Source organism: Pleurodeles waltl, chromosome 7, assembly GCF_031143425.1.
Source record: "Pleurodeles waltl isolate 20211129_DDA chromosome 7, aPleWal1.hap1.20221129, whole genome shotgun sequence".
Lineage (NCBI taxonomy): Eukaryota > Metazoa > Chordata > Amphibia > Caudata > Salamandridae > Pleurodeles > Pleurodeles waltl.
In genome coordinates this window covers 771,465,785-771,490,012 of record NC_090446.1, presented here as the reverse complement: position 1 = coordinate 771,490,012, position 24,228 = coordinate 771,465,785, and the positions used below count along the sequence as shown (strand labels likewise).

Genomic DNA, 24,228 nt, shown 5'->3' with positions numbered 1-24,228 from the left:
TTTTGTTTTGCCTGCATGTGTTAGCCCATTCTCACACATGTAGGTTCAAATTCGTATTAGAGATAAGGATGACCCAGCTCTGAAACTGATTGTTACAAACTGAAATTTGATGATTTACTGATGTCACCATCATCTGCTTTTAAATCTGAATTTAATGTGCATATGATAGTTTTGTTAATATGTGTTATTCTTTTGGAGGGCTTAACAGTATTAATGCTAGGTAGGCTTAATCTCTTTGGACATTTTGGTCAGCCTATGTTTCTTCATGTATGTTTACAATTTAGTCCTGCGCTCCATCTACATTACATTAGCTTTGTGGTTGTTATAAAGCTTTGAAACTTTATTCAGTTTGGAGTTTTCTTTTATGGTTCAATTTGCCATGGTGTTTTAAAGTGTTTATGGATTTTATGTTGTTGGTTTAAATTGAATGAATCCAATCACCACACTCCTCACTGAGTCCCAAGATCCAGTTGACTTCTAGTGGTGGGATACGTTATGGTGTCTCACCAGAGTGCTTGTGGCTTCTGATGCTCAGGCAGGTAGAAGAACGCCGCTGCCACTCCAGCACAAAGCTAACTAAATTCTCTTCAACACTAAGCTAATTAGGCAAGTCGGAAATGCAAGAAGGTATTTGGTAGCAATGGCTGGGAAAGATAGTGTACATTGTTTTTACTAAACACGTGTCAAATACCACAAACTGAGATGTCTCACCAACAAAATGAACACAAGGGATCAGAGACAATGTAAGCTACAGAAACATTGTGAGATTTCACGCCAAACTGGTGACTTTCAAAGTAAACCAGTCTGAAGCTAAGGCCAGATGCTTCTATAGTGATTACCTGCTCTCTACGCTACCATTTTGAGACACAAAACTGTCAAGAAAATTCCTTCCTTTCGTCAAAGACAAGGGCCTACTACACACAGTCTTCATCGAGTAAAGGCCCTGGGCTTCCAGTCATCCAATGCTACACACAGCTGAATCCTTTAGGGGGTAAAAAAAACATGGAAGTTGGATGTAAAGTATTGTAACTTTGTTAAAGATAAATTATGGTTTATTTTGACCATAAGACATTAACTTATAATTTAAAAAAAATCTCTGACATTAACTGATAAAGGCCCTCATTATGACCCTTGTGGTCTTTGACCAACAGGGCGATGGTGGCGGTTTCAAAGACCGCCACATTATGAGTGTGGCGGGTTGGCCTCTACCAGCCCACCACATCCCTACTCATATCGCTAGGGTGGTTGGACCCGCTAGGCCGGAGATGAGCATCTCCGACCCTGCAGTCCACAGAAGACTGCCGGTGGTATTTTGAGCCAGCTTGCCACCAGGGTTTCCACGGCGGTAGCACCACCACAAAAACCCTGGTGGAAAGGCTACCGGTGACAGCGAATTTCTTCCATGTCACCAGCAGGCGACTCACCCACCCCCCAGCAAGCACAATAACCCCCACCCCCTCCAGGTACAGCGCATCCCTCCCCGCATACATGCACACGCACACAGACACCCACACGCACCCCGCATACACTCATCAACACTGACATACATGCATTCACTCAAATGCATCCATACACGCATTCACTGCAACACTCATACATGCATTCACTTCAAAATTCATACATGCATTCACTTCAACATTCATACTCGCATACACATACACACACTCATACACACACGCAGACAAACATACAAACACCTATACACACACGCATGCACACACCCACTTACACACGCACACACAACACCCCCACCCTCCCCTGTTAGAAGTCCGGCGAGGAGGTGTCCGGCAGGGAACGGGAGCTTCTTTGAAAAAGACCGCCAAAGTCAAAATGAGGGCCACAATCTCTGAGGTAATGTGTGATGTCATCTGTGACACTGTGTGAGGTCCCAAACAGTGCATTAGGAGGTGAGTCGTTAGCACTGTGGAGGAGATGCAGCCTAATGGCCAAAGCTGCTGACTCCGGAACTGGGGAACCAGATTTGAGTCCCGACTTTGGCTCACCATCTTGTGGTTCGGGGCAAATTACCTAGGGCCTGATTTAGATGTGGACAGAGGGAAATACTCCATCACAAAAATGATGGATACCCTGTACGCCATATTACGATCCTATTCCATCCTTTGGGGATCATAATACAGCAGACGGGATATCCGTCATGTTTGTGATGGAGTATTCTCTCCGTAGGCCCTTAATCTCTGTGATCCTAAAACAATTTAGCTCATGTAAAGCGCCCCACTGCCCTCACGCTGAATTTGTTCCCTGTACCAAAAAACTACAAAAAGGGTACTGATATGAATGCCCTGTCAGGAGCAATGGCACCATAGCTTTTAAATGTATACAAGTTCTAGAAAATTGCAGCTGGACAATATCTGTTTGCAAACCATCTTTCTGTACGTTCGTGTATATCATAAAAAAACAGATATAAATCCTGCTTTTGGATAGTTTTAATGCCGCATTTCAATTGTTTGGTGGAAAAATGTGTAGAGTGGTATTTAGTACCCTGCAGAAACTTGTCAGGGACTGGAGGTTATTCGAATCTGCTGGACAGTGACCACTACCTAGGAGGTGGGAGAACAGGAAGTGTCCAAAGTCAGGCCATAGATAAGGCAGTCAAATGTGTAAGGAGTACCTCACCAATTTCTAAAAGAACAAGAACTAGAATGGTTGTATCCATAACCAAGAAGCAGCATGTTGTAGAACAATAATGAGACTCAACTCATGTAAGTCACAAAGGGAACATTTTATTTTCACATCAGGTTCCCCAGCTCCAGCCTTAACAAATCAATCAAACTGCCACTTTAGAACATTAACCTGTCCCCTGTTCTCAGTGCAAGCTAGGAAGAACCAATGAGGATTAAAGCAAAGTTGGGGGGTGGGGGTAAGATGGAAATACATCATGAATAAAGCAAACCACGAAATAAGATTACACAGAATGTGGCACATCTTCCTTCTTTAACAAAGAAACATTAATTAATTATCATACAAAGGTTTCCTAGAAGACGTTCTAGACCAAGTTGCAGTCTTAGCCCTGTCCACAAAAGTGGTTTAATCTGTGTTGGAAGCTGGGTTGTGGTTGCAGTACCTCTCCACTTTTAGCCTGGTTTTTGATGCAACTTTGACTGAAGTGCACTGGGTTCCTGCTAACCAGGTCCCCAGTGCCGGTGCTCCTTATCCAAAACTAGACACCTGGTCCAGATGTAGCAACCGTTTTGCATGGCGCAAAGTCGCAGTTTGCGCCATGCAAAACGGGCATCACGATGCACATTCCCATTTTGCCAATCGGTACCGACTCGCAAAATGGGAATGCGACTCGCAAATAGGAAGGGGTGTTCCCTTCCTATTTGCGATTCGCACCGTGATGCAGAATTGCTTTGTGACCGCGGTCGCAAAGCAGTTTGCAGTTAACACCCGTGGGAAGTGGGTGCTAACTCATTCGCAAAAGGGAATTGTGAAAACCACCAAGATCAAATAGATTATGTGGGTTGCATTCTTTTCTCACTGAGTGTAGTATATTAGTATAATTCTGCATGACCATAATCTGTCACAGATTAATAGAACAAAAGGCATTCCTCCAGACATGGCCATATGGACACTTTCCTATATATATCTATTGAATCGATCCACCAAACCTTTGCATTGGGGACCATGCAAAGCTGAGTGTATATGCTCTATGTTGTGGGTGCGTAGTAATTTAGAAATTTTAACCAATTAAAATTGATCACCATTATCAGTGACCAATGTTTCAGAAAACCCTTCTCTACTGAAAACTTCCATTAGAAATGCCAGCAACACCAATGTAGTCACTCTCGCTACAAACATCACCTCAGGCTACTTGGGGTGGTAATCGATTAGCACGATAATGGATTGAAGATTATGTGGTAAAGACTTAAAAGGACCCACATTCTACCATGTGAAATCAGGCCACTGTGCAGGTTTTACAGTTTATCAGAAACCACACAAGTCACAATTGGTCACCAGTCGATCAGCTTCAGCAACCAAATCAGGTCACCAATACAAACTATGTGCTAAACTCTTTAGAGCTGATATACCCATTAGTCCAATGTGACACATCTCCATCAAACAGCTGTGAAGTCCTTTAGGTGGCACGCACTTGTCATTGTGAAACAAAAATTCTCAGTTCACCAACAATTCAGATGCTACTTGTGCGAAAGAGCTAAGCGAGCCTTCTAAATGTTTACTCAAAGGCTACCCTTCTCTTAAGTATTTTTAACCAGATTAAATTTGCTACCATTTTCATACTAAGTCATCCATTTTCTCTCATCCATCTCTATGCCATTGACCATGCACACATCACATACATTTGCTACTACATCATAATCCTCATTTGCCACATCATCCACACCTACTTTATGACATGGTAATCTAGACAAACAATCTGCTGTTTGGTTCTTCCGACCTGGCACATATATAATAATGAAATTATATTCTTGAAGTTTAGAAATCAATCACACTATGCAACCTGTTGAATTCCTCCCATCGCCTAGAGACAAAATGGAAATCAGTGGCTTATTGTCAGTTTGGATCGTAAACCTGTTAACTCGCACAGAGTGACGAAAATGATCAATAGCCCACACACAAGCTAATAATTCCTGTTCGATGACATAGTATTTATTCAGATTTTATTTAAATCTCTGGATGGGTAGGCCACCGCCCACAATGAACTTCCTGATCTCTGGGATACACACAAACGGGTATTAGCCATTATCTAACATGGCTATTGTCTGGAGCTCATTGCCATACCACCCAACATTCCACCTCACGCTCACAATTTAATGCAGAAACATCAAACACTACTTCTCCTCAAAGGGGCAATAGAACCCATTCCCATTCAACATCAGAGCTCAGGAGTATACTCCCTATACTTCCTAATCCCCAAAAAGGAAGGGTCTTCAAGGCCTAATCTTAAATCTCAGACCTCTAAATAAATACAGCCTCTCAGAGCACCTCCATATAGTCATCATACAGGATGTCATTTCACTTCTTCAACAGGACGACTTTATGGCAACACTACACCTAGAGGATGCATACTTCCACATACCAATACACCCAGCTCATTGCAAATACTTAGGAATTGTCATAGCAGGCAAGCATTACCAGTTCAAAGCTCTTCCACTGGGAATGAGCACTGCACCTCAAGTGTTAACCAAGTGCCTAGCAGTGGTCGCAGCTCATCTGCACAGATAAAATGTCCATGTATTCCCTTACCTAGACAACAGGCTTATCAAAATCAAAGCCAGCACACAGCATCAGTGTCAACAACACACTCGGATGACAATAGATCTTCTCCACAGCCTAGGGTTTACTATCATCATCCCTAAATCTCACCTGCAACCTCTACAGGTTCAACCATATTTGGAAGCAATCCTAAACACACAGTTAGGACTAGGCTACCTCAATCCCACCCAAATTCAAAACTTTCAAGCAACATTGCTCACAGTGAGGTTATTGTTATGCGGCTGATAGGAGTGATGGCTTCCTGCATTGCCATAGTTCCTGACGCAAGGTTACATATGCGTCAATTACAGGAATGTCTAGCTCGTCAGTGGTCTTTGTCACAGGGTCAGTTAGTGTTGATAAGACTGCTACACTCACCGTTCTCTGCAATGGTGGAACACCAACAGCCTGTTGAAAGGACGCCATCCTACAAGATCTCACAGTACAGGGTCTCTGGGATTCCAAGCATCAATCTCTACACACCAACTACCTAGAGCTTCAAGCTGTTCACCTAGCATTGAAAGCGTTCCTACCTCACCTGTCTCACAAGGTTGTCCTAGTCTAGATAGGCAATATAACAGCCATGTATTATCTACAAAAACAGGGGGGACACTGTCTTCACAATTATCACAACTGTCTCAGACCATCTGGAAGTGGGCTTTTCATCACAACATTCACCTGCCGGAGGAATATCTTACTCAATCAATCAATCAATCAATCACAATATTTATAAAGCGCGCTATGTACCCGTCAGGGTTTCGAGGCGCTGGGGGGAGGGGGGGGCGTGGATCGCTGCTGTTTAGCGGTCGAAGAGCCAGGTCTTGAGGAGCCTTCTGAATGCGAGGAGGTCCTGGGTCAGGCGTAGAGGTGTGGGGAGAGAGTTCCAGGTCTTGGCGGCGAGGAAGGAGAAGGATCTGCCGCCGGAGGTCTTGCGCTGGAGTCGGGGTACGATGGCGAGGGCGAGGTTGGCGGATCGGAGTTGACGAGTTGGAGTGTAGAAGTTAAGTCTGGTGTTGAGGTAGGAGGGTCCGGTGTTGTGAAGCGCCTTGTGAGCGTGGGTGAGGAGTTTGAAGGTGATCCTCTTGTCTACCGGGAGCCAGTGGAGTTCCTTCAGGTGAGGGGAGATGTGACATCGGCGGGGTATGTCGAGAAACAGTCGGGCGGAGGCATTTTGGATACGTTGGAGTCGTTTGATGTCTTTGGTTGGGATGCCTGTGTAGAGTGCGTTGCCGTAGTCAAGTCTGCTGCTGACGAGGGCCTGGGTCACCGTCTTTCTGGTTTCTGTTGGAATCCACTTGAAGATTCTGCGGAGCATTCCAAGGATGTTGAAACAGGAGGAGGAGACGGCGCTGACCTATTTGGACATGGTGAGGGCGGAGTCCAGGATGAAGCCGAGGTTTCTTGCGTGGTTGGCAGGGGTGGGCGGGGGTCCGAGGTCGGAGGGCCACCATGAGTCGTTCCAGGCCGAGGGAGTGCGCCCGAGGATGAGGACTTCCGTCTTGTCGGAGTTGAGTTTCAGGCGACTGTTGTTCATCCAATCGGCGATGGCTTTTAGTCCCTCGTGGAGGTTTGTTTTGGCGGTGAGCGGGTCTTTGGTCAGGGAGAGGACGAGCTGGGTGTCGTCGGCGTAGGAGATGATGCTGAGATGATGTTGGCGGGCCAGTTTAGCGAGGGGGGCCATGTAGACGTTGAACAACGTAGGGCTGAGGGAGGATCCTTGGGGGACGCCGCAGATGAGGTTGGTCGCTTTGGAGCGGAAAGGGGAGAGACGGACTCTCTGAGTTCTGTCGGAGAGGAAGGATGAGATCCAGTGGAGGGCTTTATCTTGGATGCCGGCTTCCTGGAGGCGGGTCAGTAGGGTGCGGTGGCAGACTGTGTCAAAGGCGGCTGATAGGTCGAGGAGGATGAGGGCTGAGGTTTCGCCGTTGTCCATTTGATGTCTGATGTCATCTGTGGCGGCGAGGAGAGCAGTCTCAGTGCTGTGGTTTCGTCTGAATCCGGATTGTGAGTGGTCCAGGATGGAGTTGTCTTCGAGGAAGTGGGTGAGTTGAGTGTTGACGATCTTCTCGATGACTTTAGCTGGAAAAGGGAGGAGAGAGATCGGAAGGAAGTTTTTGAGATCGTTGGGGTCGGCTTTGGGTTTCTTGAGGAGGGGTTGGATTTCTGCGTGTTTCCAGCTGTCCGGGAAAGTGGCGGAGGTGAAGGAGAGGTTGATGATCTTGCGGAGTTCGGGGGCGATGGTGGCGTTGGCTGAGTTGAATACGTGATGAGGGCAAGGGTCCGTAGGGGAGCCTGAGTGGATGGTGTTCATGGTTGTTATGGTTCCTGCATCGTCCACGTGGGTCCAGGCGGTGAGGCGGCAGTCGTGGGAGGAGACGTCGGGGGTGGGGTCTGGCGGTGGACCGGTGTTGAAGCTGTCGTGGATGGTGGCGATTTTCTGGTGGAAGAAGGTGGAGAGGTCGTCGCAGAGTTTCTGGGAGGGCGGGATGTCGTTGGAGTTGGCTTTTGGGTTGGAGAGTTCCTTCACGATGCCGAAGAGTTCTTTGCAGTCGTGGGCGTTGTTGTTGATGCGTTCGGTGAAGTGGGCGCGCTTGGCAAGGCGGATCCGTTGGTGGTGTTCACGGTTGGCGTTTTTGAGGGTGGCGAGGTTGTCGGGTGTGCGTTCTTGGATCCATTTCTTTTTGAGCTTCTGGCAGATGCTTTTGGAGGTGGTTAGATCGTCTGTGAACCATGCTGGTTTTTTCTTTCCTTGGATTGCAGTGGGTTTCTTGAGTGGGGCAAGGGTGTTGGCGCAGTCAAGGATCCATTGATGGAGATTGATGGCGGCTGTGCTCGGGTCGGTTGCGTCGGGTGGAGGGTTGTTGATGAGGGTGCTGGTCAGTTGGTCTTGGGTGACTTTGCCCCACCGGCGGTGAGGAGGTAGCTGGATGCGGTGTTGCTCTGTGATTTTCTTATAGGTGAAATGGACGCAGTGATGGTCGGTCCAGTGGAGTTCGGAGGTGTGGCTGAAAGAGATGTGGTTGCTTGAGGTGAAGAGGGGGTCAAGGGTGTGTCCGGCGATGTGGGTGGGAGTGTTGACTAGCTGGTGGAGTCCGAGGTTGAGGAGGTTGGAGGTCAGTGATGCGGTGTTGGCGTCGTTGGCGTTTTCCAGATGGTAGTTTAGATCTCCCAGGAGGATGTAATCCGTGGAGGCGAGGGCGTGGGTGCTTGCCAGGTCGGCGATGGTGTCGCTGAAGGGGGCTCTTGGTCCTGGAGGGCGGTATATGAGGGTTCCTCTGAGGGTCGTGTTGGGGTCCGTGTGGATCTGGAAGTGGAGGTGTTCGGCTGTCTTGAGGGTGTCGTCCGAGTGGGTGTGGATTTTGAGGGTAGCTTTGTGAGCGATGGCTATTCCGCCTCCGATTCCGTTGGTTCGATCTCTTCTGATGATTTTGTAGCCGTCCGGTATGGCGATGGCGATGTCCGGAGCCGAGGAGTCGTTCCACCAGGTTTCGGTCAGGAAAGCCACGTCAGGTGCTGTGGTGTCGAGCAAATCCCAGAGCTCGATGGCGTGTTTTCGTGCGGAGCGGGTGTTGATGAGGATGCAGTTCAGGTGGTTGGGGTTGAATATTTTAGTAGTTGGATTAGTCGTTCTGATGCAAGAGAAGTTGCAGGTGCGGCAGGAAAAAGGTCCTTTAGTGTGCTTCGGGGACGCCCGGAAGCATTCAGTGGAGGGGCCGGGGTTGAGAGCGCGGAGTTTGTTGGATGAGTAGCGGATGCGGGGGCGCGGGGGCCAGGGGGGGTGGCGCTGGGCGCGGTCCAGACGCGGACGGGCGCAGACGGGCTTGCCTCTGGCGTGCCTCCGGCGCGCCCGCTGCGCGGACGCGCAGCGCCAGCCATTAAGAAGGGAGGGGGGAGGGAGGAGCAGCTGGGAGGTGGGAGGGAGCGGCAAATGGGGGCGCGAGGGGGGCGGGGCCGCAGGGAGGCAGCGGCAGGGAACGGGGAGCGCACATGGGGCAAAAACACTGAAAACGAGCAAAATACAAGCAGTTACAATAAGAAAAGCACACAATAAGAAATACAATAATGGCACAATACACGATCGGGGAGACAGCAATTCAGGGGGCACAAAGGGGGCAGAGGCGCCAGCGGCGAGGCGCTGAAAAAGCGAAAAAGCCAAAAAACAACTTACAGGACGGCGGAAGCGGCACACGGGTCAAGTGAGCCCACTAGCCACCAGGGATGAGGCGCAGGAGGATGCCTGCGGGTGGAGGAGGGCCTCGAACACGCAAACGGCAGCGTGCTCGTGAGACAGAGGCAGAGGGCAGCAGGTTGGTGCTGCGGTCGTGGGGGGCGAGCTCAGGACCTGAAACAGGTCAGAGTTCGCTCACTCGCGACGCGCAGCGCCAGCCATTAAGAAGGGAGGGGGGAGGGAGGAGCAGCTGGGAGGCGGGAGGCGGGAGGGAGCGGCAAATGGGGGCGCGAGGGGGGCGGGGCCGCAGGGAGGCAGCGGCAGGGAACGGGGAGCGCACAAGGGGCAAAAACACTGAAAACGAGCAAAATACAAGCAGTTACAATAAGAAAAGCACACAATCAGAAATACAATAATGGCACAATACACGATCGGGGAGACAGCAATTCAGGGGGGCACAAAGGGGGCAGAGGCGCCGGCGGCGAGGCGCTGAAAAAGCCAAAAAACAACTTACAGGACGGCGGAAGCGGCACACGGGTCAAGTGAGCCCACTAGCCACCAGGGATGAGGCGCAGGAGGATGCCTGCGGGTGGAGGAGGGCCTCGAACACGCAAACGGCAGCGTGCGCGTGAGACCGAGGCAGAGGGCAGCAGGTTGGTGCTGCGGTCGTGGGGGGCGAGCTCCTCAGGACCTGAAACAGGTCAGAGTTCACTCACTCGCGACGCGCAGCGCCAGCCATTAAGAAGGGAGGGGGGAGGGAGGAGCAGCTGGGAGGCGGGAGGGAGCGGCAAATGGGGGCGCGAGGAGGGCGGGCCGCAGGGAGGCAGCGGCAGGGAACGGGGAGCGCACAAGGGGCAAAAACACTGAAAACGAGCAAAATACAAGCAGTTACAATAAGAAAAGCACACAATCAGAAATACAATAATGGCACAATACATGATCGGGGAGACAGCAATTCAGAGGGGCACAAAGGGGGCAGAGGCGCCGGCCGCGAGGCGCTGAAAAAGCGAAAAAGCCAAAAAACAACTTACAGGACGGCGGAAGCGGCACACGGGTCAAGTGAGCCCACTAGCCACCAGGGATGAGGCGCAGGAGGATGCCTGCGGGTGGAGGAGGGCCTCGAACACGCAAACGGCAGCGTGCTCGTGAGACAGAGGCAGAGGGCAGCAGGTTGGTGCTGCGGTCGTGGGGGGCGAGCTCAGGACCTGAAACAGACAACTGGAACAGACAACGACTTTGCAGATCTGCTCAGCAGGATGCAGCAACAGGACCACAAACAGGAACTTCACCCACAAGTCCGCCTACCATACTTCCAAGGGTGGGGATTCATCCAAATAGACCTTTTCACCACAGCAGAAAACTCAAAATGCCCAAACTTCACATCCAGGTTTACTCACCCACTATCCTAGGGCAATGCACCATGGATGAGTTGGTCAAGGATATTCACCTACGCTTTTCCACCTCTTCCACTTTTTTCATTCCTGGTTCTGAAACGTAGGCAAACTTCTCTTACAGTGATCATAGTAGCTCCCACTTGGGCACGTCAGCCTTGGTTCCCACCACTTTTAGACCTCTCTGTAGTTCCAGACAAGAAGCTCCCCAGCAGGCCTTACCTTCTGACTCAGAATCAAGGACAAATCAGGCACCCAGGTCCCAAAATTCTTAACCTAGTAATTTGGGTCCTAAGGTCATAGGGTTTGGCTATCCAAACTTACCAGAGGAATGTATGGACATTCTTAAGGAAGCACGTAGTTCCACCACTAGAGCCTGTTATACAGCAAAATGGAAATGTTTTGTTTGCTAAAGTCACTCAAAACAAATTGATCCCTTCAAAGCCATGGTGCAAGATTTTGTCTGCTACCTGCTTCACGTACATAAGGCAAACTTAGTGTACTCCTTGATAATGTTATATCTTTCTGCGATGGCTGTCTATCTCCAAAATGGACAGAAACCTTTTCTCTTCAAAATTCCGGTCATCAAACCCTTCATGGAAGGACTCACTCAGATAAGTTATTACACCAAGGGTTCCTCCAACACCCTCCTGGAACCTTAACATCATTCTTACCACACTCTTAGGTCCCACATTGGAACCACTACACTCATGCCCCTTTCAATTACTTTCTTGGAAGGTGGCATTCCTAGTCACCATCATTTCACTTAGAAGTGTTAGTGAGGTCCAGGCTTTAACTTTAGAAGAACCCTTCTTCCAAAAGCACAGAGACAAGGTGGCTCTCTGCACCAACCCTAAATTCATACCTAAGTTAGTATCTTAGTGTCCCCTTAACCAATCCATTGAGCTGTTAGCCTTTTTCCCTCAACCAGATTATGTTGCAGAAAGAGCTCTTCATACATTAGATGTAAAAATAGCACTCTAGTTCTACATTGCTAGAACTAAATCTTTCAGAAAGTCTAAACAACACTTTGTTACCTTTTCAACACCACACATAGGCAACCCTATATCCAAATCAGGCATAGCCAGATGGATAGTCAAATGTATTCAAATCTGCTATCTTAAGGCCAAAAGACCTTTACCTATCCCTCCTAGAGCACACTCTACTTGCAAAAAGGGAACAACTACGGCTATTTTAGGAAACATCCTCATAGCTGACATATGTAAGGCAGCTTACATGGTCCACACCACACACATTTACCAAACATTACTGTTTGAATCTTTTAGCATGCCAGCAAGCCAATGTAGTTCACAGAGTGCAACACTCCCTTTTTCAAACCACTGCTACACCCACAGATTAGCCACCACTTCTACGGGGGGACTGCTTTACATTTATGCAGAACATATGCATCTACAGCCACACATGCCACCAAACGGAATTTACTTACCCTGTAAGCATCTGTTCGTGGGATGTAGTGTTGTCAATTCACATGTGGCCATCCTCCTCCCCGGTCACCTGGGGCCCATTGCAGTTTCCTTATAGAACTACATTTAGCATGGTCATCACATTACTTAAGCGTACTTTACATTCTTTTCTCACCCATCTACGGGAAATTTTCTAACAATGGGGTTGATGCCCATAAACGTTATCACAAGAGGAGGAGTCACTAAACCTTGTGACTTGAAACGTCTTCGAAAAAAAACAACTTTTCACAACTCCAAATCCAACACTAAATGGCAGGACTATGCAGAGCATGTGTGTCTACAGTATTACATGCCACAAACAGATGCTTACAGGGAAAGTAACATATTCCTTATGGCCTTCCAAATATGTGGCTCACAGTTTGGCAACACCTATGACTAAGCTATGGGATGAGAGCCAAAGGTTGACAAAGAAGCCAAAAGGTGACAGATAGAAGGAGAATTATTTAAATAGTAAAGACAAAATAGGTAAGAGGCAAATTGAGTGAGAAAGCGTGAAAGAGGGAAGGAGAATAGAATGCAAATGAGGAGAAAAGATGGAAAGCAAAAAGGAAACATGATGGAAAACGACACAAGAAAAAATGGAAAGACAAGAAATAAAAAAGGAAGGAACAAAGGCTAGGGTAGGAATAAAATTAAGCATGGAAAGAAGGACAGCAAGAAGAAAAGATGCAAGGAACAAATAACTAAAATGAAAACTGGAATGAAGGAAAGAAATATGGAGAGCAGGAAAATAGATTGAGATAATGGAAAGAAGAAATGGGAGATGGAGAAGGGTGAGGGAAGGAAGAAGAGAAACAGCAAATGGAAGGAATAGAAAAAGAAAAAGGATGGAATGAAGGAGAGAATGAAGGACTAGGGAATCATAAGAAAGGAAGGAACAAGAAAAGAATTAAAGATTTGAAAGAAGGATGTAAAGATAATGAAATAGAAATAGAAACAAGCATTTGCAATGTAATGGGTCTCGTGTTTGCTCGAGTTAAAGCTATTAGCATTGTAAACTCTTAACCGGACTTTTCTTGCCATTTAAAGTGAAAATGAAAATTAAAACAGTTTCACATAACTAACCGGACTTTTCTTGCCACATAAGCTGAAAATGAAAGTAAAACAGTTTCACATAAGCGAGCCGAAGGCCGCCATGAGCACAAAACAGACACACATAAGGAAACAGAAGTTTGCTTGCAGTGAAACGTATCGGCAAAAGTGCAATTATTCGTGTAACTGGCAAAAGTGGAATTATCCATGTAACCTGCAAAAGTGCAAATATCCATGTAACAGGGTCAATGTCATGCAAAGCTCTCGACTACTGCCCAGCGAGATCACGCTGCTTAAGAAAAATAAAGAGAAAAAGTAGTCCTGAAACCATACGGAAAACATGGAGCCTTGTATGTTTTCAGTAGTTGGCCGGTGCGCTTAAGGCGGGCTAAACACTGGAAAAAGGCATAAGGTATGCATGCCTTTCACTAATTAAATCAAGCAAATTTTAAAAGGAAAGTCCACGAACAAACCAAACTGATGGGCTTGACATGGGCGTGTTTAAAAGCCCACAGAGAGATTACACCAGGGATAGACAGGTAGAAAGAATGAGAGATGGAATGAAAGAAGGATAGACAGATGAAAAGAAAGACTGAAAGAAGAGAAATGAAAGGATAATGGAAAGAAGAAAAGAAAGAACAATAGAATGGAGAAACGAAAGATGGATAAAAAGTACACAATGAAAAAAGACTAAAATGAAAGAAAAAGAGAGAGAGAGAAAGAAAGAATGAAAGAAAAAAGTAAATATAGGTAAATGCTGTTTTTGACCACATTCCTGTAAATCATGCATTATTATTAACAATTCTTTGCAAATTTTCCTTGGGTGAGCAATTCTCTCTGGTATTCCTAGGCAACTTTGGGATCACTCATGTTGCTCTATTATTTAATGTCAGAGAGCTCAAAGTGGGGGGTGTTTTATTTTCCTGGCTACTCACTTGAATGAATATATATATAATATGCCGTATTGTATTCGTATTGAAATCATTTTCTGTGGTGTCAAAATCTATATCTTAATAATTGAAGTATAGTTTGGTAAATAATACAGAATATGATATCAATATCATTGAATGAGAATGAGAATAAGAATGATGTATGTTGATAACTGCCCACAGGTTACATTCATGCCGACCCTCCCGATTCAGGCGGGAGACTACCAATTTCCAGGCTAGCCACCTAATTCCTACACGCAGAAACCTGATTCAGAGTTTTGTAAAATTGCCAAAAATGAAATATTGAGGCCTGTCATGTACACTACAATCTCCCCTACCAAGAATTGCCTCTGACATCAAAGGTTTACACTTGGGGCCAGATGTAACAAAGAAACATTTTGCGAGTAGCAAATAGCGAGTCATAGCGACTCACTATTTGCAACTCGCAAAATGTTATGCAGAACGGTGTCTCAGACACCGTCTGCGAGTCGGTATGGGGTCGCAATGACCCACCTCATTAATATTAATGAGGTGGGTCGCAAATTGCGGCCCCATACCGACTATGGGCACTCGCAAACATGGAGGCCTGCTGTAGTCAGCAGACCTCCATGTTCGTGACTGCTTTTAAATAAAGCAGTTCTATATTTTTTTTTTTAATGTAGCACGTTTTCCTTAAAGGAAAACGAGCTGCACTTAAAAAAAATCCAAAATCTTTAGTTTCGGTATTTTTTCAGGGTAGGTAGTGGTCCCTTGGACCGCTACCTGCCCTGAAAAAATAATTTGGGGTCCATTCACAAAGAGGAAGGGGTCCCATGGGGACCCCTTCCAATTTGCGAGTGGGTTACCATCCACTTGAAGTGGATGGTAACTGCGACACCATTTGCGACCGCGTATGTGGTCGCAAATGGTATTGCATACCACTAGGAATCGCAAATAGGAAGGGAACACCCCTTCCTATTTGCGATTCTGAAATGCATTTTGCGAGTCGGTCCCGACTCGCAGAATGCATTTCTGCATAGGAAAAAGCGATTTGCAACTCGCAAACGGCAGTTTTTGCCGTTTGCAAATCCTTTCCTACATCTGGCCCCTAGTTCTTAATTCTTTGAAGGTAAAATTCGAGCATGTGACAGGCCTCAACATTGTTTTTTGGCAGTTATACATGCAGACAAATACAGAGTTTAAAACTCTGGCTTTGTTTGCACGTTGTTATTAAACTGCCGAAAATGAAATGCTGATTGTCTGTCACCATACAAACGAATAGACCGGATTCAGCAGATTGCCTCTGATTCAATACGCCAGTGGGGAAAATACATTCTCGCGACTATTTTTTTTCCAAATCTCCCAGTTGCCTACTCTAAAAGGTTGGCTTGTATGATGTTAGTGCTAAAAATACAGGAGCATCATGGCAACTTTCAGGCCACGCTTCTCTTGACATTAAGCATACAATGCAAGCTCGGAAACAAGATGTACAAATGTTTTGAGCATGCTTTAACTCTGAATGCAGTTGAGATAGAACACTATCCTACAAATATCCCAGCGTACATTCCTGCGCACGCTCCACTTCCGTCAGTCCCTGCTGCTGCAACTGTAAGCGTTCGTACTTGGGACTCCTATTTTGATGCTTCACTGAGAGAGGGCGGAGCTGCGAGTCAGATGCCATTCCATGGCAGCTGATAAAGGTCTCTGGGTTTAGGACAAGAAACTAAATTGCCATGATGCCCACGCTCGCCGGGGAAGGAGCAGGTGACGCCCGGGCATAGGTATGAATTTTATTTTAAGTATATTTGAACATAAATCGAGTTTTATAATAAAAATAACGTGTCTACCTTTTAGTGCTTCTTGCTGCGATTATGAAGTTTATCCTTTGAGACTAAGTGCCATGTAAAGGTTTACTACTTGTTATAGGACATTTTGGAACAAATGAAAAGTAACCATATATTTACCAGCAGGTTATTGTTTTCTTGTTGTGTAAAGTCTAGTGTTTTCCTTTCTTGTACACGAAAAGACTAATTTCTAATGCAAATTTCTAGTTGCTCGCTCTTCTCCCAAACCCATAAATCGATGCATGCAGTTAGACGAACTAAATGATTAAAAACAGTGAAATTCTATTAAAAGCTCTTCTAGTAAAACATCTATATGGGTGGTTCGGCTACTTTTAATTCAAATAAAAGTTAGATGCTAAAATGTAACTTTAAAGATTGCATGTTTGACTGAAACTTAAGCTGCCCTGTCCAGCTACATAGTTTCACACCTAAACATAGAAATTAGCACATTATCTTTAAGAGCAAGTCACAGGTGCAGAGTCTTGATTTCTTCCAAAGGGAGCAGTGGGTGGTGAATGTGTTTGTCAATCGAATGCACGTGCTGATAGATTTGTATTTGGGTGCTTTATGCCTTAGAATTGTTTCGTATGGAATGAAAGAGCGCTAACATTCCATGTACGTACACTGTTAGAAATAAGAACCTGTATGTCCACCAATGTTCGTTCAGTAGATCCATGGGTGCAGTTTAAAGAAAATGCCATGTGTCTTATGAAAGATATTGTTATGTTCGTGCGAGGGCTGCCTTCCACACCGTTGCATGACCGAACTTCATCATGCGCTAAGATTAGTTTTATCACATTATAATTTAGATAGAAAAAATAATGGTGTCGGTATCCATTTGCCTGTATAGCTGGGTCATTAGCTAATCACCATATATGAAAGGTCGTGGAAATTGTTTCTGGTAGTGAGATAGATAACCTCAGAAGAAACATTAATTAAGCTAACTTTTTTTTACATAATGAACACAAACTATTTTGGTTGCAGGCCATTTTAACGCATGCACTGTAGAGAAGGGAAGCATGTGCAGAAGACTAAAACTGTGGGGTAGAGACAGAGTCATGTACATGCAACCCTTTCTTAACAATAACTATAGTAGACCAAGACTGACGATGATATGATGTTTCAACAAATAATAGAAAAACCGAAGACATTTGACAATAAGATGTAGTTTACCAGCTTACCACCACCCTGGGATTGTCAGGAAAGCTTTGATAATTGTTGGCTATACTCATCGTCCATACCAGCAACACAAAGGTCGAGTTACTGTTTCTTTACTTGATAATGCGAATAAAGCCTACTTTTAGACCTGAGAAAGATCTTTTTAGCACCAGTGGCCTCTAGCAATGAATTGTACAATACACTAGATTTTATTGGCTTTTTGGTGCACCTCAAGGGCAGACCATGAATTAGCTTAGCCTTTGCTGCTTGTTTACTTTCAAGAAACCTTATTGCAAGGAGCGCCCTTAATCTGTTCACAATCTAATGCAGACATCCAGTATATGATAAAGTTGACAAGAAATTTTAATTAGAAACATAAAAAACATAATCTGAAATAACGTAGGTTTGGAGACCCAGTTTAAGTTCTGAATATAAAGTTTATGTTCACATCAGCCTAGACATGAACCTTTCCTGATACTCGGGCTGGTGAGCCAGGTATTTTTCCTATAAAATGGGTGAGGATACCGGCTAAGGTAAGAATCTTACGTTGGCAACATAAAATATTAATGTTAGGCTATGCAAAAAAAATAGGAGTCGAAAAGTGAAGAAGGTGATTAATTTTTGGGTATAGGGATAGCAGCAAGGCAAGCAAGCGTGGGAAAAATTAGAGCATGATCATCACACTCTTCCAGCTGTTGCATCTAAAATGGTTTTCTGAATGTGTCAACAGTGTTAATTATTTATCACATTTAGGGATACACAGCTTGCCATCAGAGATTGCACACCACTCTCCACTTCATCCAAGACAGCTGGCCAAAGGAAGTTTCAAGATTTTTCACCTGAAGCTCAGTCAACCATCTCTCCAAAGCTTTCCCACAACAATACCACCCAGAACAGGCAAGGAGTACCCTGTGCAAGCCGTATTGACAGTTCTACCATTTCCTCTGTGCCTCCACCAAGCATGTTTAACTATGAGCGTCCAAAACATTTTATCCAGGCGCAACCAACACACCCAGCTCAGTGGTCATCTCAAGGAACTGGAACATCTAACTTTGAGGTAAAATCACCTTCAAATCAAACTCATAATTTCGGTGAGCAAAAACATTCTCCATCATCAACGTCAGTAAACTCTCCAAAATATTTGTCATCAACTTCCTTTGTACCAACCATGGAACCTACTCATCAAACAACTTCCTCAGCAGCACAGTTTCCCCCCAGCTTCTCACACGGTCCGAAAATGACCTTGACGCACAGTCAATCACCAGCGGCTTATCTCAGCTCCATGTTGCCTTCGCACACAGATCATATGAACAATTACAAAGCTTCTACAGCTGTGGAATCAAGGTGAGGTTTATGAATATAAAACGTTGTTTTTGCTTTCTTTTGTTTTAACCTACAGTTCTTTTTCCTGCATGTCAGGCACATTGCATAGGGCTGTCATGCTTTGACTCATGGTCCAAGTCAGAAAAGCAGCATCGGAAGTGGTTGGTCCTTCTGATGGCATTCAGCTAACGGTTCTGTAACAGCTGATCTTCTCTAAGGGTTCTCTGGAGCTGGCTGAGTCCCTGTCATTGGAAATAAAGCAGTATTCCCACATCTAAATGAGTTGGGAGAACCATAAGAACATAATGGAACATCTGCTGATTTTTAGAAAATGTTCTCATATTACAGCTCTCTAAAGGAGCATCATAGTCCAATAGTGTGTCAAATGCGTTCATAAATGTAGGGTTCTAGACATTTTTGTGTTTTTGTGAGGCCGTTTAGAATTGCAAGTAAAATATGTATTTTTATTGAGGGCACATAGAGCCCAAATTCAGAACGTCAGAGGTGTGCTTTCATAGAATGGGCTTGAGGCGCATATTGAAGTTGACATGCACAAAGCAGCCTTCATTGTAGAGCTCTGACTATATCAATGGAGTACAACTCACTGCCTTTTTGTTCAACTCTGCTTTGTTGTGGACATTTGGAGCATAGTCAGTAAATGTCATTCAGAGGGTTGAGCCCTAAAGTTGAAGCCATCATAGGCACACGTTGTAAGAAGCATTTTCAATGCAACGGGTCTCGCATTTGTTTGAGTTAGAGCTATTAGCATTGTAAAGCAAAAAAAAAAACGCAGCGCAATCGCGCTATGTAAAATGCAGCATGATTGTGCTGCGTGAAAAATAAACAGATAAAGTAGTCCGGACTCCAGCCTGAAAACATTGAACCTCGTATGTTTTTGGTACTTTATCGGTGCTGTGTAGGTGGGCTAAACACTGGAAAAGGCATGACGTATTCATGCCTTTCACAAATGAAAGCAAGCGGGTTTTGAAAGGCAAGCCCACAAACCAATGTAAGTGACTGACGTGGCTAGGGCGTGGTTTCAAGCCCAAAGAGAGATTACAGAATGGACGGAGCACTTTGTGCTCCCCCATAAAAACTGGCATTGTAAAGAGTAAACTATCAGCATTCTTTTCACGTTTCACCTTCACAGGCTTTCATTGTGTTATTAATTCAGTGAAGTCAGTAATTTGAAATCAGGTGTTTGCTCTTTAATTCACAAAAGTGAAACGTGGGAAGTGTATTATGTTGTGGTATTTGCCTACCATGGACAAGACCGCAGGGAGCTAACTAGACGATCAAGTAAGTAGCTATTCAGTTTGTTATGTATGATTAGAAGATTGTTTGCTTGAGACACGGCCTAAATCTTAGTGGGAGCTAGTATGTTTGTTTGTGCATACATACCAGTATATGTCAAAGACGGTACAAGGTGTATTGTGTTTTAAGGAAAAGCCTGGCCTTGTATTTTGGAAGTGTGGGTGTTTTGCTATTACACTTCTTTGCTCTGGTAGTGTATTTGACAGTTTGCATGTCTGTACAAAGAAAGAGATCACACATTCTGAATAGGGGGATTATCAAAGCAGGACCACTCTTAATCTGAGGTTCCTCCATGGACTGTAGATTCTGATTTTTAACTGTAGGAAGACTGAGGCTATCCCATGGATTGTCATGAGAGAGGCTTTAAAGAGATTTGTCTTATGACTTGGAGCCAGTTAATTGCATTGAGGGCTGTAGAAATGTGGGTGCATCTACTCAGATTTGCAACTTGTCTAACTGTGGCATTTTGGATTCAATATAGTCTGCAAATGCAATACAAAGGCATCTGTTGAATCTCTGGTGGAATTAACATTCAGCTTGTCATTACCTCTCATTGCAAACATTTACGAGCTGGACACTATATATTATGTACATACATAGTACATAAGACAGCATTATTCATATTGCAGAGAGTGATTCAAACAGATTCACATGTGGTTGTTCAATTGCTTGTGGTACTGCCACCCCACCCTACCTTCATCATCCTTGCCTGATCAATGCGTTCGGCCTATTGTTCCACATAGCATGTGAGGCGAGGTCTTGTTGTGTAGCCATTTTCGTTATAGATCCATACACATTATTTTAGCAAACTAGGCATGCCACTGTGCACTTTAACCTAGACATATATTATTCAGCTTCTTTTTATTATTTTAACAAAAGCCACATTTGCGGTCTTGTTTTATTTTCTCTATCTAGCTGTTCTTTGCATAGGCCAGCACTGTGTTCTTAAACAAGACATTTCTTTCAGTCTGTGCTTTTCTCAAGGCTGCAGTAAGATAAGTTGCCGGCAAACATGGTAACGCTTTGTCTCTAGTGTTCATAGAAACACGCACACTCTTACGTAGGGATCCTTTCTTGGAACATCAGCTGTTTTATTATAAAAACACTACTTTGACCCATGTACGTTAGAGGGAGATTCCAGCCAGTTGACCACGCCAGTATGGTGATTGCTGATTGCTTTGGTACAGCTGCTTATGTAGACTACATGCCTCTTGCTCAGGTATGAGGGATGATGTCTTCCCAGGGGAACCGGAAGGGCAGAATTAGAGCTTAACATGCTGTGCTCTAAGATAGCCTAGGTAGGAATTATTTTAATGACTCTGGTGACAATATGGTAGCTTTATTTTATGCTTTACTCTCCTTGTCACAATTTTAATCTTGTCATGCTTCATCGTCCTAGTTATTGCAGTACATGCTTTATTATCTAAGATGAGGTCACTTCATTAAAACCTTATTGAAATATGTACTGCCTCTGATTGTCCTTGTATATGTGAGACTAATGTAACTGAGAGAAACGGGTGCAATCTGAGTGACCACGACTTCCCTGAGGAGTCAGTTGTGCCATGCGCTCAGCTGCCCAATCATCCCTACTCTTGGGTGGAGATGAGGCACTGCTAGTTAGCCGGAGCAAAACCTGGATTAGGCCGACAGGTGTCACCTGTAGTGGGTTCAAAATCAGTCCCCCACAGTGCAAGGGATTCTGTCGCCCAAATCCTGTAGTCTCATTAGAATAATGAGAGCCTACGCAACAGTCTAATCAGCCATTACATCCTCCTTGCTGAGGCTTGAGTTGCCAAGAGCTTATGCTTTACTAAAGGCCCTTTCAGCAGCAGCCCTAGATTATAGTTTACAAAATGTTGATGAGGCAACGCTGTATGAATCTGCCGTAAGCAGACCATACCTGCACTTTGTGGTGAGAACTAGCAGTCAAGTTAACCTAGTAAAACCTTTTGAAAGCTGGAAGAGCAGGCACCTCTGCATTCAATAAAAGCATTTTCACATTTTAAAAAATTTGTGATGAAAGCACTATTCATTGTTACCAGGGGGCCTGTGCTCAGACAAAGCATATAACAACTCACCATGAGCTACTATAAACATCTGAATACACAATTACTACAGTTCCATAATATTTAGATCCAAGAGATTCTGTAATGTTTTCCTGATTTAGGTCCAGGTAAACAGAACCACAGATCTGGTCTTTCAATCCAACCATGTTTAATCTCCTACCTTACAAAATATACATTTTTATATACTTTCCTTTTTTAACCTAGATCTATCTGTAGTACTTACTAAGTTCATTGACTATGAATATAGTCTGACTCAAAGCACACACTTTTCCAATTACAAAACCCTCATGCCTAGTTGATCGGAAGATGGTTACTAGGCCCAGTGTTTTGATTCCAGTCATTATCACCACCCCCTCTACTGGCTATTGATGGTTTGATGTCCAGAATCTGGAAAAACATGGGTTCAGGAATTTTGGGGTCATGTTGCACATGTATGTTCCTCTTTCTAGCCCTTTCCACTCACACTTTCTAGTTGCTTTCTGCAGGGGAAAATGTGAGAAGAAAAGCAAATGAGATTACTGTGTGAAATGCCATACCCAGTTTAACTTGTAATTGCGTGGAGTGGTAATTCAAAAGAAAGGCTATAGAAACACCACTCAGCATACAAAATAAGCTAAAATTTAGGAGGCATGTTAGGATCCAGAAAATAAGTCACTTGTGAGTTCTCCTTTTATTTCTAAATCACACTGTAATTTCCAATTCAAGTTTTTCAAACAACAACTTACCAGATGTACTGAGGAGAAATCAAATATTAATTGGCTGGATAACTGCACCTTAGAAATAATCTGTTCTCATTCCCTTGTGCTCCAAATGAATATGAGTATAGTCTTAGAGCTTTGCATACATTGCTGGATTCTTGGGATCTGTATTCATGACTTCTGTTGGTCCACCCTAATTAACATTTGAACACAATGCACACTAAGTTTAATTATGTACATTTTCTGTTGACAGTATATCACTACATTAATAGTAGGGCAGGACATAACTGTCTTAAAAAAATTAGTTCGCCTTCAGTCAAACTCCTAATAAGCCCAAAATAAATTAATTGATCACTACTCCTTGTGGGTTCTTCCTATTTTAATTTTAATGGTGGAATGTAAAGTGCCTCCGAAACTTGTGTTAGTTTGGCTATGTGAAACATTGTCATATCACGGTTTAAGTGATTGATAGCAATGCCCTTCAGAAGCACTGAACTGAGGTCCTGATTTAGGGTTGACTAGGTGGCCGTTGTCTGTCACGGTGGCAGATGCCATTATTGCATCAGAGGTATTCAAAGATTTTTGCTTTGAGCTCCCTCCAAACAAAATGTTTTGAAGTTGGGCCCCCCTCCAAAACTAGATGGCAAAAATTTGGGGAGTGGGAGGTCAGGGATGATCGCGGGGAGGGATCATGAGATCATGTTAGGGGTGCTTTTCTGTAGTTCCTAATCCACCCTAAATGTGGGACTAATAAAAAAGCAAGCATCAACCAAGAACAGAATTGACAAAAAACTCTATTCCCCATGATTTGGGTGCTGTGGGACCCAATGCACTCCACCTGATGCATTAATGATGGCTGTAGCCCTGAGAAGCACACTATATCCTCTTCTTTCACTCCTTCCCTACCATGTCTGACCATCACTTTAGTCTCGAAAATAAAATAAACTACTGCATGCCACCCCCTTTTTTGCGCCAAGGGCACCATGTGCCCTAATGCTAGCAAGGAAAATGAGCCCCCATGCCCACTTTGTATTGTAAAAAATGTGTAATTGTGAAGCAGTGAGCCCCTCTGCAAAAGTGTCACTGCACCTGTTTCACTAATGATAGCTACTGCCTTACTGTCGCCTCTGACCTTTGTTAACAATATGGGCTCCCATCTCACACCATCCCTCTCACTCTCATCACCCTTCTCCATCTCATCTCTCTGATGCCCAAATCAAGCTGCCTCCTTGGCTTCATGCTTCCCCTCCCTTGGGCCCTTGCTGAAAGAAACACTGACACAGGAAGTATGCCCTGGGCCCCAAATGCAGCTGCAGCACCAGTGACACCTACAGCTCTGCAAAGCAAGCTGTTTACTTTGCCCACTCAATAATGCCATTGTTTTAGGCCAAATGTCCAAAGTCAGCTTTCTCCTCTTTTATGTAAAAAGTAACAGCAAAAACAGCACATTACGCCTCCATATTGTGTTGGGCCCTGTTCTGTGTGACACAATGGTGACCAGGGCACTCATGCTTGCAAGGAGAATGCACCCTATGCTCTTTTACATAGTAATACTGCCATAACTAGGGCCCACTAACAGTGGGTGAGTGTGAGGGGTAGCTCGTGTT

The 24,228-nt window shown here is 44.8% G+C and overlaps 1 protein-coding gene across 3 annotated transcripts in view; it reads left to right on the top strand.

Annotated features, from left to right (window-relative positions):
• MYOT (myotilin) overlaps positions 1–24,228 on the top strand; it is a 607,534-nt gene that overhangs the window by 355,753 nt on the left and 227,553 nt on the right. For all 3 annotated transcript variants that reach the window (XM_069199264.1, XM_069199262.1, XM_069199263.1), the window contains one exon: positions 17,974–18,564. In XM_069199264.1, coding sequence (XP_069055365.1) covers positions 17,974–18,564 — 591 coding nt within the window. The remainder of the gene's footprint in view (positions 1–17,973; positions 18,565–24,228) is intronic.